Raw genomic sequence first — 15,482 nt, 5'->3', positions numbered from 1 at the left:
CATGTGTTCAGTTCATCTGAACTTTTCACAGATTTCCTTTCTGTTTTTATAAACCGGCAAACCAAGCACTAACTTTACAAAGTGTTGCCCTCCCAAACATTTCTGAAAATTAATGTGACTAGAGCCACTTTTAACAGCCGGACTCGTCTGCAAACTGTAAAAACATCAGCTGAGACAGAAATTATTTTAGCATTGTTTTAAAATATAGACTTTTATCAAAGCTAAATATTACCAAGTACCAGTGCAGCATGCATGCTGTTGGTTAGAAAACACTGTCTTACAACAAAAAGAAATGGTAAGAAACACATCACATCTGAGGAAGAGGCAGTAACATCTTTAATTCAAACACAGAGCACATAGCGGCTCTCAATACCTGCTGTTTTACATCAACTAGAAAGACACAATGACGCAGCTCAACAGGTGGACCTGGAAACTCTCATGTCGATGATTAACAAATAAATGATCTAGTAATGTACAAAAATGAGCAATGTGATGCTTATCGGTTTGTAGAATCTTCCCTTTATATATTTAATCTATTTTAAAGTATTTATGTTCATTTTCAACAAGGTGAGCATGAATTAATGACTTACAGCATATGTACAATAAGGCAAAAAAACACGAAATCAAAGTCAAAACAATGCAATTACAAAAGCAGCAGCTGAGTGCAACTTAAAAATGAATGTAAATTATATATTAAAAATAAACCCTCCAGGCAATAACTTTGGCATGGCCAACAATATATACATAGCAATTTCATACAACTTAAAAATTAAATAAAAAAAATTCAAGTGCCACGGTAAAAAGTGTGTTTAACAACAGTACAAGTTACTCAACGTGCGTCCAGTTAAAACACACTTCTGTTTTGTGTGTGCGAAACAACAAGAGATCTGGAGCCGGTTTACAAAAAATAATATACTGCACATTTCGGAAGAAAATCTAGCCATATGAAAATACCGATAAAAACTACAGCTGGTAGATGAAAAAACAAATCAAGTTATATCAACAGACTTCTCTGCGAGATGACTAACTGACGGCACCTGTTGAATATAAAACACTGTTCGATGTCTGAGATGGCACAAATAAACCTATAAAACATCACTTTAAAAATACAAATCAATAAAACAAAAACTAGAACAGCAGACAAAGTGCAGATAACATCGTTGAAAGACCACCGTTCCGACTAATCTTTTGATTGTTGAGACTGAGGTACTGTAATAGTGCACTTTGACAATTTTCCACACTTTTAAAATCAAGTCTAGGTTGAGTCTGTGTGTAATATCCAGAAGTAAATAACTTGCCTTTTATCTTTAATACAAGAGCCCTAAGAATACATTCACAGAAATGACTGTTCACGTCACTTCGTTCCAATTGCAACTGCTCCGAATGAGTATGTGACCCTGTTCAAGGGATCGGTTTGTGGCATTGAAACCCTGTAAACAAGACATGAGCTATATAGATATTATTCCATTAATATTCATCTAAAATTTGGGATAAAAGGCTGTTTGAGTTGAAAATGAGTTCTTTGAAGCCAAGGCAACTTGGGAACTTGATATGAAGAGACTACAATGCTGCAAAAAACGAAGGACAAAAACACACACAAAAAAAATGTGGAACCAAATAGAAATCAAAGAAGCATGTAGGGTCTACATTTAATCAATTAATCACCCTACATACAGGTTTGTGCTGTTGTGTCTGATGCTGTTGCGTGCCACAATCTCCTGGATGGAGATGTACGTCCCTGCCACAAAGCCCACAAAGCCAATGAGGCTGATCCCGATGTCCTTGGCAATCTCCCACGGCTTCAAGCCTTCATTATGGAAGGTGATGATCTGAAGCAGGGGAGGGAAGATGAGGGCCAGAGCACTGCTGCTCACGGAGCCCACCAGAGAGATGACCAGGTCAAGCTCTGGGATCAATATGGCCAGAGCACCTGCGGTGAGACAGCAGAGGAACATCACGTTAAACTTCATCATGTTTGCATTGTAGAAGACTGTTGCAAGAGTGCATATATTATCCCAAACATGTTGTGCAGTGATCCTGTGATACTATAGAATAGACTTTCCATAATATAACCCTAATATGTAATACATTTACATATTCATGTACTTAATCAAATACCCTGGGATTGTACTTTTAGTATTGTAAACTGCTAATTTAATTCACTTTAATTGTGCAGAAGTAGTGCTGCAGTTTAATTTAAGATATTCTACATAATATATTTGCAGGTATACTTCTGGTACAATTTAAATATTTTGTATTTAAAGACTGATGTTATTTAAAGATCATACAATTCTCATCAAAAGTGACATTAAAACACATTTAAGACTTAATATTACTATAAGTTTATAGTGCACAACTAATACGCTGAATAAAGTCTAATTATAATTTTTATAATGTCAGCAAGTCTTGAGTTATCTGTCAGTAAATATGTTAATGGATTTGAAGTATACTTGCTATGAAATAAATATATTTTATACTAGAGGACTCTGTGTATATTTCAGGTTTGTTTAGAATTCCTCTATTAAAATATCTGTCAGTGGGGTGAGAAAAATAAATTATTATTATTATTTTTTTTTAAACAAGACTTTACATCTGAATCCATTTTCCTTGTCAAGTAAATGTATCTTGATTTAGGAACATTTAGATATTTTTAATGGAAAATAGGACCAAAATACTATGAAAGAAGTAGTTATTCTTGCCATTCTGTTTCATGCATTTACTTGAAAGTAAACTTTTGTAACTTATGTTTCTTGTAGCCCGTCACAAGAAGGGAATACTAAAAACCAGGGCCGTCCTCTACTAGTTGACTACGTTAGTTGACAAAAGTCGACCATATCTAAATTAGTCGATTGGTTGTGAAAAAAAACTAAAACAGGAAGTAGCAAAGTCACACAGTCTGTGACATAAACCTCTTAAGACACGACTAATGTATATTTATTTATACATTTTTATGTAATGTATCCTATGGACTTGATGTAGCTCCGCCCCTTTTCAGCACTGCGCGTGTCGTCTCCTGTATTAAGGTTGTACTAATTTATGACTGAACCACTTGTTTTAAAATCTTCCTGGTCTGACATTTATGAAATCCCCTTCGAACATTACAAAGCACATGATAACTTTCGTTAACTCAACAAAAAATAAATCCCCTTCACCAGCTAATAACTCTTCAGTAATGATGCTACAGAGCTATTGATAAAACAAACAGAAATTCAAAGAAAAAATTGGTCACACTTTCTTTTAAGGTGATCTTGCTAGTGTAATTATACATACTTATTTGTTATTATAATAGTAAAAACGTTATGTAATGTGTAACAATGACACCTTAAAATAAAGAGATACCAAAAAAAAAAAAAAAAAAAATGGCTGCACACTTGTTTCTCAAGTGTCTATATGCCTAATAATAGAGTAATTATTTAAACAGATACTATAAAAACTAGCATACATTTTGCATTTCAAGCAATCAAATCCTTCTAAATATCTCCTTATATCCCTTTATAAAGGAAAACAACATTATTTGATACATTTTCACAGCACCTGTAATGTGCTCCTTGGGAAAAACGTAAGCGTCAAGCCCTTGAGAGGGAAAATGTAAAAATCCAGAAGACAATCGTAATGCTGATGAGTGCATTTCATGTTGAGTAGAGGACAGTGGCCATGCTGCGCACTGCTTTGGGAAGGAGTTATCTTGATCTGTCACTAAGAGGATTGAAGTAGGCAATGTTCTCCCCCAAACAAGCCTCCGCTGATGTCTTCCGAACGTTCCTCTGTTCTTCACACTGTGCACGGCGGGAATACACCGCAGCTTTTAAATCTTCAAACGATCACATGGCAAATCCCTGTCTGTCACACATGAACACACAAATTCAAGCGCACACCCACTTCCTGTCACTTACTATTATTTCGTAGGGGTTGTCAGCTGTTCACTTTCTTCTCATTTGGCACAAAGACTTGGTCTTTTTGAAGCAGGATATCTGGCAAATCGACACTGAAAGGCTGATCTTTTGAACGCCATGCAACAACCCACACTCTCTCGAAGACTTAGGCAAGGGGAAACAAACTGAACCAGACGGCCTGCTTTCGTCTTGAAATTTGGCCTTTGTAATCTGGTTGGTGTCTGCAGCTCAAATCTTCAAAGCAGACACAGGTGACAATTTCCCTTGGGGACCGAGAGCAGAACAAGGCTTTAAAAGCTATTGCAAAGTAAATTCCCATTAAGGACATGTGCTGGATCAATTGATGGATCCTACGAAGCACAGCTCTTCCAGTAAACTAAATTGTCAAGGCGTCTACGAGTGCTCTGCAGGTGACTCATATGTGGCTCACTGTGATGATGGCAGGCATGAATTTGCAGAAAGATTAGACACACATTACAGAAAGACTATTGCATGAGTCAATGACATGGTGCTAATTGTTTTATTCAGAAACAAATGCAATTACAATGACTTGAATAAAGCTCTACTATAAGCATGTTTTTCTCATTTCTGAATTATTATTAAGGGAATAAAGTTGAATAATTCAGAGTTTTGACAAAGAAAAAGAAATAATCCTCATTGTAAACCTTTTCATAATTGTTTAGCTGAATCTTTTGTATTGATTTCCTTAAAGAAAATTGATTTCTGCTCAAATAAAAGTAGTGCCGTGCAACCAACAAGAAAACCAACAAATAAATGAATAAATAAATACACTGCTGTTCATCAAGATTTTTATGTTTTTTAGAGAAGTTGCTTATGCTCATCAATGCTGCATTTATTTGATCAAAATACAGACAAGCTTCAAAACAAAAAACTTAATATTGTGCAATATTATTGCAATTTAAAATAATAATTTTAAATTTTTATGTACTTTAAAATTAAATTGAATCCTGTGATGCAAAGCTGAATTTTCAGCTATATTACTCCAGACTTCAATATAGATGATATTAAAGACAGACAGTAAAGACTTTGTTAGAAAAGTTAAAAAATGCTGAAAAAAGCATCACAGGTTCCAAATATTAAGCATCAAAAGAAATTTTCAACATTGATAAGAAAATCATCATATTACAACGTTTCCGAAAGTGATCATCTAACACTGAATTTTTCTGATCAAATAATCCGGTGTTGATGAGCATAAGAGACTAATTTAAAAACATGTGATGAATGTTGAATGAATCTTACTGATCACAAACTTTTGAACCTCAATGAAATGAGTGCAGAGAAAGACGATATTTGATCAGACAGACCCGTCCCTCGCGCTCATTAACTGGACGTCAGGCACATCCCCAACTGTGCTTTGAGGCAAATTGATTTATGTACAGAAGAGAAACTCAAAAAGTGTCAAGCAAAATGGTGTAAAATGAATCAATCATTTCTAACCCCAGAGCATGGTTTTACAGGTGTATATCAAGAACATTTGCTATATGGTTTAAAATGGCATAAGCAGACGAGACTTTTGCTCTTGCGGAGTAAAAAGGTGAATGCACGTGTAACTCGCCATAATTCTCTATTTCTTCTGTTTCATAAGCTGAGTTGCTTATAAAATTAAGTGAACACTTTTTCACAGCATACTGCATAATATTAGGTGACTCAATGTTTAAAAATTAAAATTGACATGTTATTAGTGAAATAATATAAATGATGCTATTTAATATAATTTGTTCATCTGTTTAAGTATCAAGGCCTGAATCACTGATACCATACAGATAATGCTAGTAGGATTTTTTTAAAACATTCCTTAGGATGAATGAGCAATTGTAACATTAAATATATTTAAAAACCCACATTTATTACTTTTTAAGGCCTAAAATGCAAATTATTAGATTACTGATAATATAATTATGAATTACACTAAGATTGGGATTAGTAAGACTCTTTTTTTAATGTTTTTAATGTTCACTGAAGCAGTTTTTTTAAATAAAAAATACTGTAATATTAAGAAATACAATTTAAAAACTTTACATATTTTTCAGCATCCCCACTTTAGTCTTCAGTGTCACATGTCGCATGAAAATAAATACGTATATGTTTTAACTGGCACCTTTAATCAACTGAATGCATTTAATAGAGGTTTTTAATTCTTTAAAAATAATATTTATAATTTTTAGCATTTATTCTAGAAAATTATCCGTCTTAAAGCAACTTAATTTTAAATGGACTTATACATAAACACATTATAAAGGTCTAGTCTTAGGTAGCTTTGCCTTTATTTCATGTAAAATATCTCTAGCTGATGCATTATTTGAAAACAGAATTGATTCACTTCAAGTTCATTATCGAGAGTATCAATGCTTTAGGATGTCTCCACCCAACCAATTATTTCCTTTACACTCATGAGCACATTTAGAGGAGGTGAGATGCCTGTCTGGAGATGACTAGTCTTGGTGGGAACATTACGAGATCTCTGGCTTTTTGTTGCAATTACAATGCAAACGACACAACAGGAGCAGGAAAGAGCACAAGGCAACAATATTCAAGGCCATATAAATGTTACACATCCTTAGTCTCTTAATTACCAAACGCAGTGAACCTCAGGGACACATTTCACAGATGTAAACACAGAAGACATACAGGCATATCTGCACTTCCCAGCATTTAGAGACACCAGCAGACCAAAGTCAGCTCTGGGTCAGAGCGAGGGAGTCCACGTTAAGCCTTTCGCCTTCTTCTGAAAATATTCCCGGCTCTGATTAGCAGAACATTGGTTTGCTGAAGTTGAGAAATGGCCAGGCTAATTTGTTTATTTCCAGCTTTGAAAGTGTCTGCGGGTTCGGACCACACAAGTGAGATCATTTAATAACAATCCGATCTGCATTGGTGCACAGGGCAAATCCCCTTCTGCCATGTGAAGATTTCTAGAGGCGGACTGTGACAAAACTACAGAGGGGAGCGCAGACGCTGTGACAAATTACCCATTATTCCCTTGTGAACAATTCTTGACTGTCAGACAACGACTGTTTGAAATACAAATAGAGGCTCATCATGGGTTCATTGTCAGGAGACGTATGCGGCGGCCTGTATTTGAGCAGTAATGAATGTTTGCGTCAATGAAAAGTATGCATGTGAATCTCCACGGACAAAATATCCCCAAAAATTGAACTCCATTTATAAATATCTGTTGTCTGAAGATCACGAACAGTAGGCAGCTGTTGTTGGATGCAACTTTCTCTTTAATTAAAGTATGAAAGCCGGATGACACACTGCTTACGCGTCACATTAGATGTCAGACTAACGTTTTATAGAAATAGTGTTTTTCTATATAACGCATCAAAAGCAAGTAAACCATCACCCATTACGTTATTACAGACTGGATGCACAAAAAGATCATTCTAGTGTGAGGAAAATGTATGTCAAGGCCTTTGCCCATTCTTGCAAAAATAAATACATGCATATTGTCCGTAACAAGTCCACTGAGATGTTCCCAATGAATCCTTTCAGTCCAGTAAGAAGGTCTGTTGTCAGTGGCCGTTATACAAAATTAATAAGTTCATCTCAGACATATCAGTCACAGGGCAGCTATTTATTTCTCAGCAGCATTTCAAAAAGAGCAACTATTAAACTGTCAGAAGCACATGGAATATGTTGTTTGGGATAAAAGAGCCTTCAAAGGTGGGATGAAACACAACATAACGCCTCATTACAATGTCTAGGACAGTTAGTGTCATAAACACAGTGGTATCAGTCTTGAACCATAGTGTTTCAGCCTCTCTTAAGGCACTATGATCAGAATGAGAGGCGATAATGAAGCTGAGACTATAATGTCATTATAAATGAAATCATGAGTTGCATTTTAGCTCCACAAATACTCCAGGTACACAATCATAGAGCTGTATGTATATTACCATCTCATCAACGCATATGTGAAAACAATCTAAGATTAGAATAAGTTTAGTGTATTTAAATATTGATCATCAAAATAAGCCTCATATGCTCAGCAGCCAGCATGTGAGGACTAAAACTAATGCTCATGCATGTCATTTATTTGGACAAGTTTAGGCAGATTTTAAGCTTGCAACTTAATTTAACCTTTAAATTAAGCTGCAATTTAAGAATATTCTGGTTTTTATCTTTTTAAGACTTTTTGGTAAGCAGAAAAAGAACATTTGTAAATTATAGGATAAAGAGGGTGAAGTTTTTAGGAGGTGACACCGAGCATCAAGGCTCAACTTCCTGGAACACATGCAAAAACCGTTAGGTCACAGCTCTTAAATGACCCTTTTTATTTTAGCAAATGCATAGCATTTACGTCTGATGAAAATACCCATAGGTTTACTTTAAAGAAAGAGCTTATACAGTGCCCTAAGCAGAACTGTATGGTTGTGACCCCTCCCCAAAATATTATGGAAGTAAAAAAAAACTAAAAAACAACTACTATAGAGGTCAAAATAGAACATTATATATATATATATATATATATATATATATATATATATATATATATATATATATATATAATAAATAAAAGTAAAAACATAAAATTTAAATTAAACCATTATTTACAAATTTGTAACTGTAGGATTTGGCATTTGTAATAATATGTGATGGACATAAACAATTTTTGTATTACATTATGTATTTTAACAGTGTTATTGAATAAAATCATATGATTATCAATCAATCAATCGATTAATCAATCAAATCAGATCATTATTGCCTCATTGTTTTTAAATAATGCATTTTAAAGGCTGTTGTTCCCTTAGGTTTGTTTTAATTACCACAAAAAAAAACAACAACAACAACAACAGCAACAACAACAACAACAACAACAACAACAACAACAACAACAACAACAACAACAACAACAAATATATATATACACATTTTTTTTTTTTTTTTTAAGGAAACGAGTATACTATATAAAAATTTTTTAACTGTTTACACACAAAATGTTTACTAGTGACAGTTTCTGAATCAAAACTAGAGCCCGACCGATATATCGGCCGGCCGATATTATCGGCCGATATGAGCTTATTGCATTTAAATCGGCATCGGCGTTTATAACGGCCGATGAATGATGAGAAACAGTCTCATGCTTTACTCATGTTATGAGTGTTGCATAGTTTACCCACCAGAGGGAGCTCTGCAGCTCCAGAGTTGACAACAGCGCCAGAAATCCACTAGCGAAGAAAGCGATCAGCCAAGCCAGCCACGGAGATTTTTTTTTCTGTTTTGACGGTGAGTCTGTCGTTCTTCATGTGAAATGATTTAGTTCATACACTGTATATACAATGATGTGGTAGTTCTAGCTAACGGTCCTATCATTATCACTTATAAATATTCTGTAACATCACTTACAGCCGCTTAATGCATTGCTATATTAGATTAGCCACAGAGCTAATACCATGTTTATCAGTGGAAGAGTGCGAACGTTAATAAGAGGTCAAACTATAACGTTATCGTTTAACTTATTCTAAATATATCTGCAGTGTTTCCCACATAATGACCGGGTAACTGTGGCAGGGGGGCAATGACTAGAAGTTATGTTCAGCGTGCCTCGAAAAAACAACAGCTGTTATGTTATTGAATGAATTCATTAAAAATAGGTCATTGCACTTACATCAAATCACGATATGGACGAATATCTGTAAGTATTAAGCCGGAATAGTCTTTTTAAATATGAATCCTGCATGTTCTGCGTGTCTCTGTTAATGAATGGCGCAGAAGCGCCTCTTCATTCATTAAACACACGTAAGCGCATGAATTAAAAAAAACTCGCAGTGAATTCAGCGTCTGCTGTCTCACTAAATAATCACGTGAACACATGAACAACATCTCCAGAACTGCTCTGACAGTCACTTCATGAGCATTTGACCGTTTGATTTAAGTAAAAGCAGCATCACATCACATACACAGAACTGTAAATGTACGCCAACCCGTCAAAATAAAAGTCCAGTTAAAGACTGTTGTTCAGCAGAATGTACAAAAGCCTATCATAGACCCGATTACTAAAATATTCGATAGCTACAGCCTTATGTTATTCTAACGCTAATATAGCTTCCTTTTTAGCAGGCCCCTTAAATGCTTGCTATTAACTTGATTGAAGGTGGTTCTTCTCAAAATTGACAGCGGTGTGTTCATGACACTAACGTTAACCATTCAACTTCGACTAGATGCGTCAGAAATGATTAACCAGATAGGACATGTAAATAAATGTGAGCTGAACAAGCGCTTTTTTTATTTTATTTATTTTTATTTTTTACAGATTGTTTCAAAGCAGCTTTAAAGACATAACAGGAAAATGTTGTAATATTGTTAAATAGAAGTAGGTAATAGGTAATACCTATTGGTTGACAAATAAAATATATATATATTTCTCATTTTTGCCTATGTAGGAGATCCCTGTTTATTATAATTCTAATTCTAATGATGACACGAGTAATGATACATGGTGATATTATTAATACACATGCTTATTCTTTCTCTGTCTCTTTCTGCCCTACAGATGGCTGAAAAAGGGCATGCTGTAGCAGCAAAGTGTGGGACTACTTCTGCAAATACTTTAACTTTAGTATTATAATTTATTTACAGAACACACACAGACTGTTAAAACCAGCTTCAACTGGAAGAAAGTAAAAGTGTTAAATGTTTAAAATCAGGCTGTTTTTTTTATCATTAAAAAATATATACTTTTGATGTGCAATTGTTTAGTCATTGAGACTATAATCTAAGGCTTTTTTTTTTTTTTACATAATCTCTTCTGGAAAATGGTTTATACAGCCCACATACATAGAACAGGCAGATATTTTGCTATTGAATGTTGTGTAAGTGCAGTATATAGGAAATGGGTCTAATATCCAGTTTATTTTCAAAATCAAAATATCGGCTTATAAATCGGCTCTTTTCGAGTTAATATCGGCATCGGCATCGGCCCCCAAAAAACCATATCGGTCGGGCTCTAATCATGACACTCAAACACCCGAACCTCACACCAAATCTGTAAAACCATACACTAATTGTCAGCCTTTAAGTCAATTTCATAAAACACTTTTTGCAAAGCACAACACACAATTCTCCGTTTAAAACACAAAAATCTAACAGGAAGTATCTTGATTTCCTTTTTTAAACACACTAATTCATCAGTGCCTCACACTTACTCTTCACATGTGCTTTACTAAACACCAACCAATCAGTGCTTTAGAATAGGTCTAAGAGTACACATCCACACATGGTTGATGCATTTCTTTTCTTTCGTACTGTATAATACTGCATTCACAACCACAAATGCTCATCATTATTCTTACTCTTAAAATAGATTTTTCCCTCCAAATCGTGTAGCCACGATAATAACCATCTGACTGTACAGTATCCCTCACTTAACAGGTGAAAAATGTTAAGTTCAAATATATACAGTAAAAGGTCATGTTAAGTGTGTCTGTATAATTGACTAAAGGTCAGATCGTCACGTGAGCGGAGAGCAAGTCATCACGCTAGTCCATGAAAGTAGATCTGAAGACCTTCACTCTTTACTGGATGGCATTTTCAAAGACCTTTGGAGCCGCATGGTTCAGGTGTCTGCTTTAGTTTCAGCAGGACCGAAGCAAGCAGGTTTGGAGCCTCCCTGGGGCTGCGGGAGGTCAATTTCAGCAGCTCCTGAGGTAAAGCAGAGGAACACGGCGCAGTCAGAATGCCCTGGTGCTCATGTGTCAGCATGCTGTCAGCTATAGCACTGCACTCCCGGAAAAAGTACAGGACCAGAGGGGGCTCACGCACTGTCCATTCCACTTTCCATTAAGAGCGAACACGGGGACGCTCGCACCCTTGGAAACACAGTAGTCCCGCTCTCATCTTCGCCCAGCTTTGATGTGCTTGTCTGTGAAGCTGATTTCAAACAGACACTCCACTGTGAAAACTAGAGTTGTTCCGATTCCGATACTAGTATCGGAAATATCTCCGATACCACAACAAATTCTGGCATCGGCATCGGCGAGTACATGAACCCATATACCGATCCGATACCATTTTCTTAAAAAAGACCTAGTTATGACCGCAAGCTTTGCCTAACCGCTGCACGGTTCTTCTTCGCTGCTCAAAATGCATTGAAAACACAGGAAGTTGTGCTGTGTTGCCACAAGCAACCCCTGTTTAGAGCAGCGAAGAAGAAATGAAAACGCGTTAGCAGCCCTTATCTATATATGACTGGATCACTCATCACATTCTAAACTGCCAAAAGACAGTGAAGCCGCTACTATATTATAGATCAGTGGTTAGCAGTATGTCTCTGTAGTACCGGTAGTTACAGACTCTCGAGTATATTCAGTACCGGCAACTGCGTTCAGTCGCTTCCGTGTAAGTCAAAACGCAGGGCTCCAGACAGTAGCCGAATATATACTAGTGTCTGTGAATATTAAACTGCAAAATACTATTTAAATATTACTCCCGCAAAATCTACATCTCTGTGGGTGACTGGCACAGATGCGCGAGAGCTCGCTGTTTTGTAGTCTCTGCTGTGTGTCATGAGGACACGAACGCATAAACCGTCACTTCATGAGAATTTACCGTTTCATTTGAGAATACTGTCATATCATAAACACAGACACTCAAAGATCTTCATGGCAGCCCATTAAAATAAATGTTTGGTTTACATGAGTAAATTGACAATATATAAAGCTACTGTTGTAGCCTACAGTAATAATAATACATCTCTATAATAATAATAATTATGCCTAGATGGTTGCTTGTTTTTTACTTGTTTTTTACTTGTTAGAGATTATCTGATTAATAGATCTTTTTTTATATTCCTAGACTTATTTGTTGCAGTTTTTTTATACAGTTATATTGTAAAACTTAAATACCTTTTTTAGTTTGCGGTGTTAGATTTTTGGCTGCATTTGAAGTTCTTTTTTGCATAAGAAAATAAATAATACTGTCAAATTCATGTTAGATAATAAAAATACTGTAATAAATACAGTAGTTCACCATGTATTTGTTCATGTTTTATTGAGGGATCTGTCTGAAGCACACCATAAAAAAATTCTAGCAATTTACACAGGGCTAGTAGTATATACAGCTGTATATACAGATATACACCCAGGTATCGGATCAGTACTCGGTATCGGCCGATACCCTGAGCCCAGGTATCGGAATCGGTATCGGGAAGAGAAAAAGGGTATCGGAACATCTCTAGTGAAAACCAAGGCTTTATAATAACTATAAAATGTGTTAATTTCTAGTTTCTGTGTGTCACACACCCACTTCATTCCCACGGCTTTCTTCAGGACAAATTCCCCCAATGGGAAAATGCAAAGCCAACTGAAGAACTTTCTGCACTTAATTCATCCAAACATGATTCCGGCAGAAGAGATTCTTAAACAAATGAAAGACAGACAGCTTCCTCGCCTCAATAAATCAAAGCAAGACACAATACTGTGACACTTACAGAATGAAACTACTCAGAACGCTAAGCTCTGACGGCACTGTTTGAATGCACAATGCCTTTAAACAGCATTAAAGACAGAAAGGATTTCGAACTCTGAAGAGCCGTGTTGCTGTGAATTAGTCATTTGAACAGGAGTATTGCAGATGGCATATATCACAGTATGGATGGAGCATGTATTTTAACAGAGTAACTTGTATGTGCCTGCCACATGCATACCAATGCTTGCAAGGACTAGACAGAAACAATAATGTCACATCTCAAGTTGCATGTGCATGCATGCTGACAAATATGAGAAGATTCGAAGAGGAGGAGAGTCCTTGATCCATTTTTATTCATTATTCATCTCTTATTTTTATGGTCTATTTCACTGGCACACTTGGCTGCCGCAGGACAAGATCTCTCAAATTTCTTGGTTATTGTAAACAACAGATATTAAACTTTATGACAGAGAGAGTTCTTGGGATTTAACTTTCTGTTTGGCCTTCGGCATATCTGCTGTTTTCAAACCAGGACACTTTATGCTCTACACATTCCCTGCCAAACACAGTGAAACCAACTGTGACATGCATGTTTTGAAAATCACATGCTGAAATAAATCAGGTGAATGCATAATTTTTTCAGACCACGTAAAGTTAAGTTTTAAATGCAACATACTCAGTGGCTTTGTTATAAATCCTTATCATCATCATAGGAATAGTATGGGATCATATTCAGGCCTAATGTATTGCAGTTGTGGACAAAAAAATAACAAGCGTGAAATTAAAATTAAAAAACTTTAATTCGACAAAACGTATACATTTTTAGATCGGTGATATTAATATCAATATTAATTTTTGTGCAATTTATTTTTACTTGCGTCTTTAAATTTTGGTTTCATGCTTAATATTTTTTTTTTTATCCATGACTGCAATACATCAGAGGGGAATTTGAGCCCATAGGATAGTTCACCTAAAACGTTGAAATCTGTCATCATTAACTCCACCGCAGAGGATCCATGGGTGAGCAAGTGATGTAACGCTACATTTCAAATCTGTTCTGATGAAGAAACAATCTACGTCTTGGATGGGATAAAGGGTGAGGTCATTCATATTTTGGGGTGAACGATTCTTTTAACCCTACTGTATGTTTCACACAAATTGCAGCTTGTGTACAGCTTTTCATTTAAATTATGAGGTGCTTCAGTGAGGATGTTGGCAATAGGACAACACACCTGTAGCTCAATAGTTTTGGTTACACTGTAGTGTACCCTTCATAATATTTGCGTTGCTTGATCTGACGTCTACACACTCCACTCTTTTCTTCAACCTCAATAACATAAAAACATTAAAAAGGCTGAAAACAGAAGTAAGTTGTAGTCCTTTTCATAAGACCTCATTATTCTGAAACATGAAAAACACTTTCCAAAACCAAGTCAGTGATCATGAGCCAAAGGACAAGGTAAACTAGGGATTTTAACATCCTTTCAGGCCAAACGCTACATTCATCTCATGTTCCCAACATATTGCTTTAAATATAGCAGAAGCCTTTGAGAGGACGGATGATAGCCTTATCTTTATGATACACGTGTCTGTTTCTGTTGAGTGACTGATGTTCTTAAAAGGTTTCGTGATTTCAAGAACACCCACTTAACTGTTGCATGTTTTATAACAGCAGTCGGATCAAGTCTCCTTCAGCTGAGACGCTGCCGAACACAGATGAAGCACATCATGGCCGTGGTCTCATCTCAATCTGGTATCTTTAAACAGGATTGACTTCTTAACAGCGACGTGATGAACATGCACTACTTTTTTTGTCCATCTCCTGCTGTGCATTTCCACGGCCTTTGGGGTTCATCTAAGTACTGTATACAGCTGGGGTGATGGAGGGAGGCGCAGATCTATTTACTCATTCATCTGGAGAGATACAACTACACAGTCCCTGCTGACACACCAGCTACAGCCCAGAGGATCCTGCCCTGACTCAACATCAAACAACCTTGAGAAGCTCTCATTAGTTTCTGAAGTTACCAGTTGATCGACAGTTTCAATCTTTCAGAAAGAGGCCATATGAAGAGAGGGAAATATTAATTTCTTAGTTTTCTTTGGTCGGTTTCGCTGGGCACTACGGGACACAAATGTGCCAAAAGTTAATGCAAC

The 15,482-nt window shown here is 36.1% G+C and overlaps 1 protein-coding gene and 1 long non-coding RNA gene across 2 annotated transcripts in view; one reads left to right on the top strand and one right to left on the bottom strand.

Annotated features, from left to right (window-relative positions):
- Window positions 1-314: 314 nt before the first annotated feature.
- The window catches only part of LOC127971681 (proton-coupled amino acid transporter 1), a 33,146-nt gene continuing 17,978 nt past the window's right edge, over window positions 315-15,482 (bottom strand). Inside the window, exon 12 of the mRNA XM_052574879.1 lies at window positions 315-1,930. Within this exon, the coding sequence (XP_052430839.1) occupies window positions 1,662-1,930 (269 nt within the window). The 3' untranslated portion in view covers window positions 315-1,661. The remainder of the gene's footprint in view (window positions 1,931-15,482) is intronic.
- Window positions 8,888-10,607, top strand: LOC127971688 (uncharacterized). Its single transcript, XR_008156892.1, has 2 exons — window positions 8,888-9,146; window positions 10,414-10,607. It is a non-coding gene; the product is annotated as an uncharacterized LOC127971688 (long non-coding RNA).

Source organism: Carassius gibelio, chromosome B14 (genome assembly GCF_023724105.1).
Source record: "Carassius gibelio isolate Cgi1373 ecotype wild population from Czech Republic chromosome B14, carGib1.2-hapl.c, whole genome shotgun sequence".
Taxonomy (NCBI): domain Eukaryota; kingdom Metazoa; phylum Chordata; class Actinopteri; order Cypriniformes; family Cyprinidae; genus Carassius; species Carassius gibelio.
The sequence above is the reverse complement of the archived record's forward strand: the minus strand, read 5'-3'. Positions and strand labels throughout refer to the sequence as shown.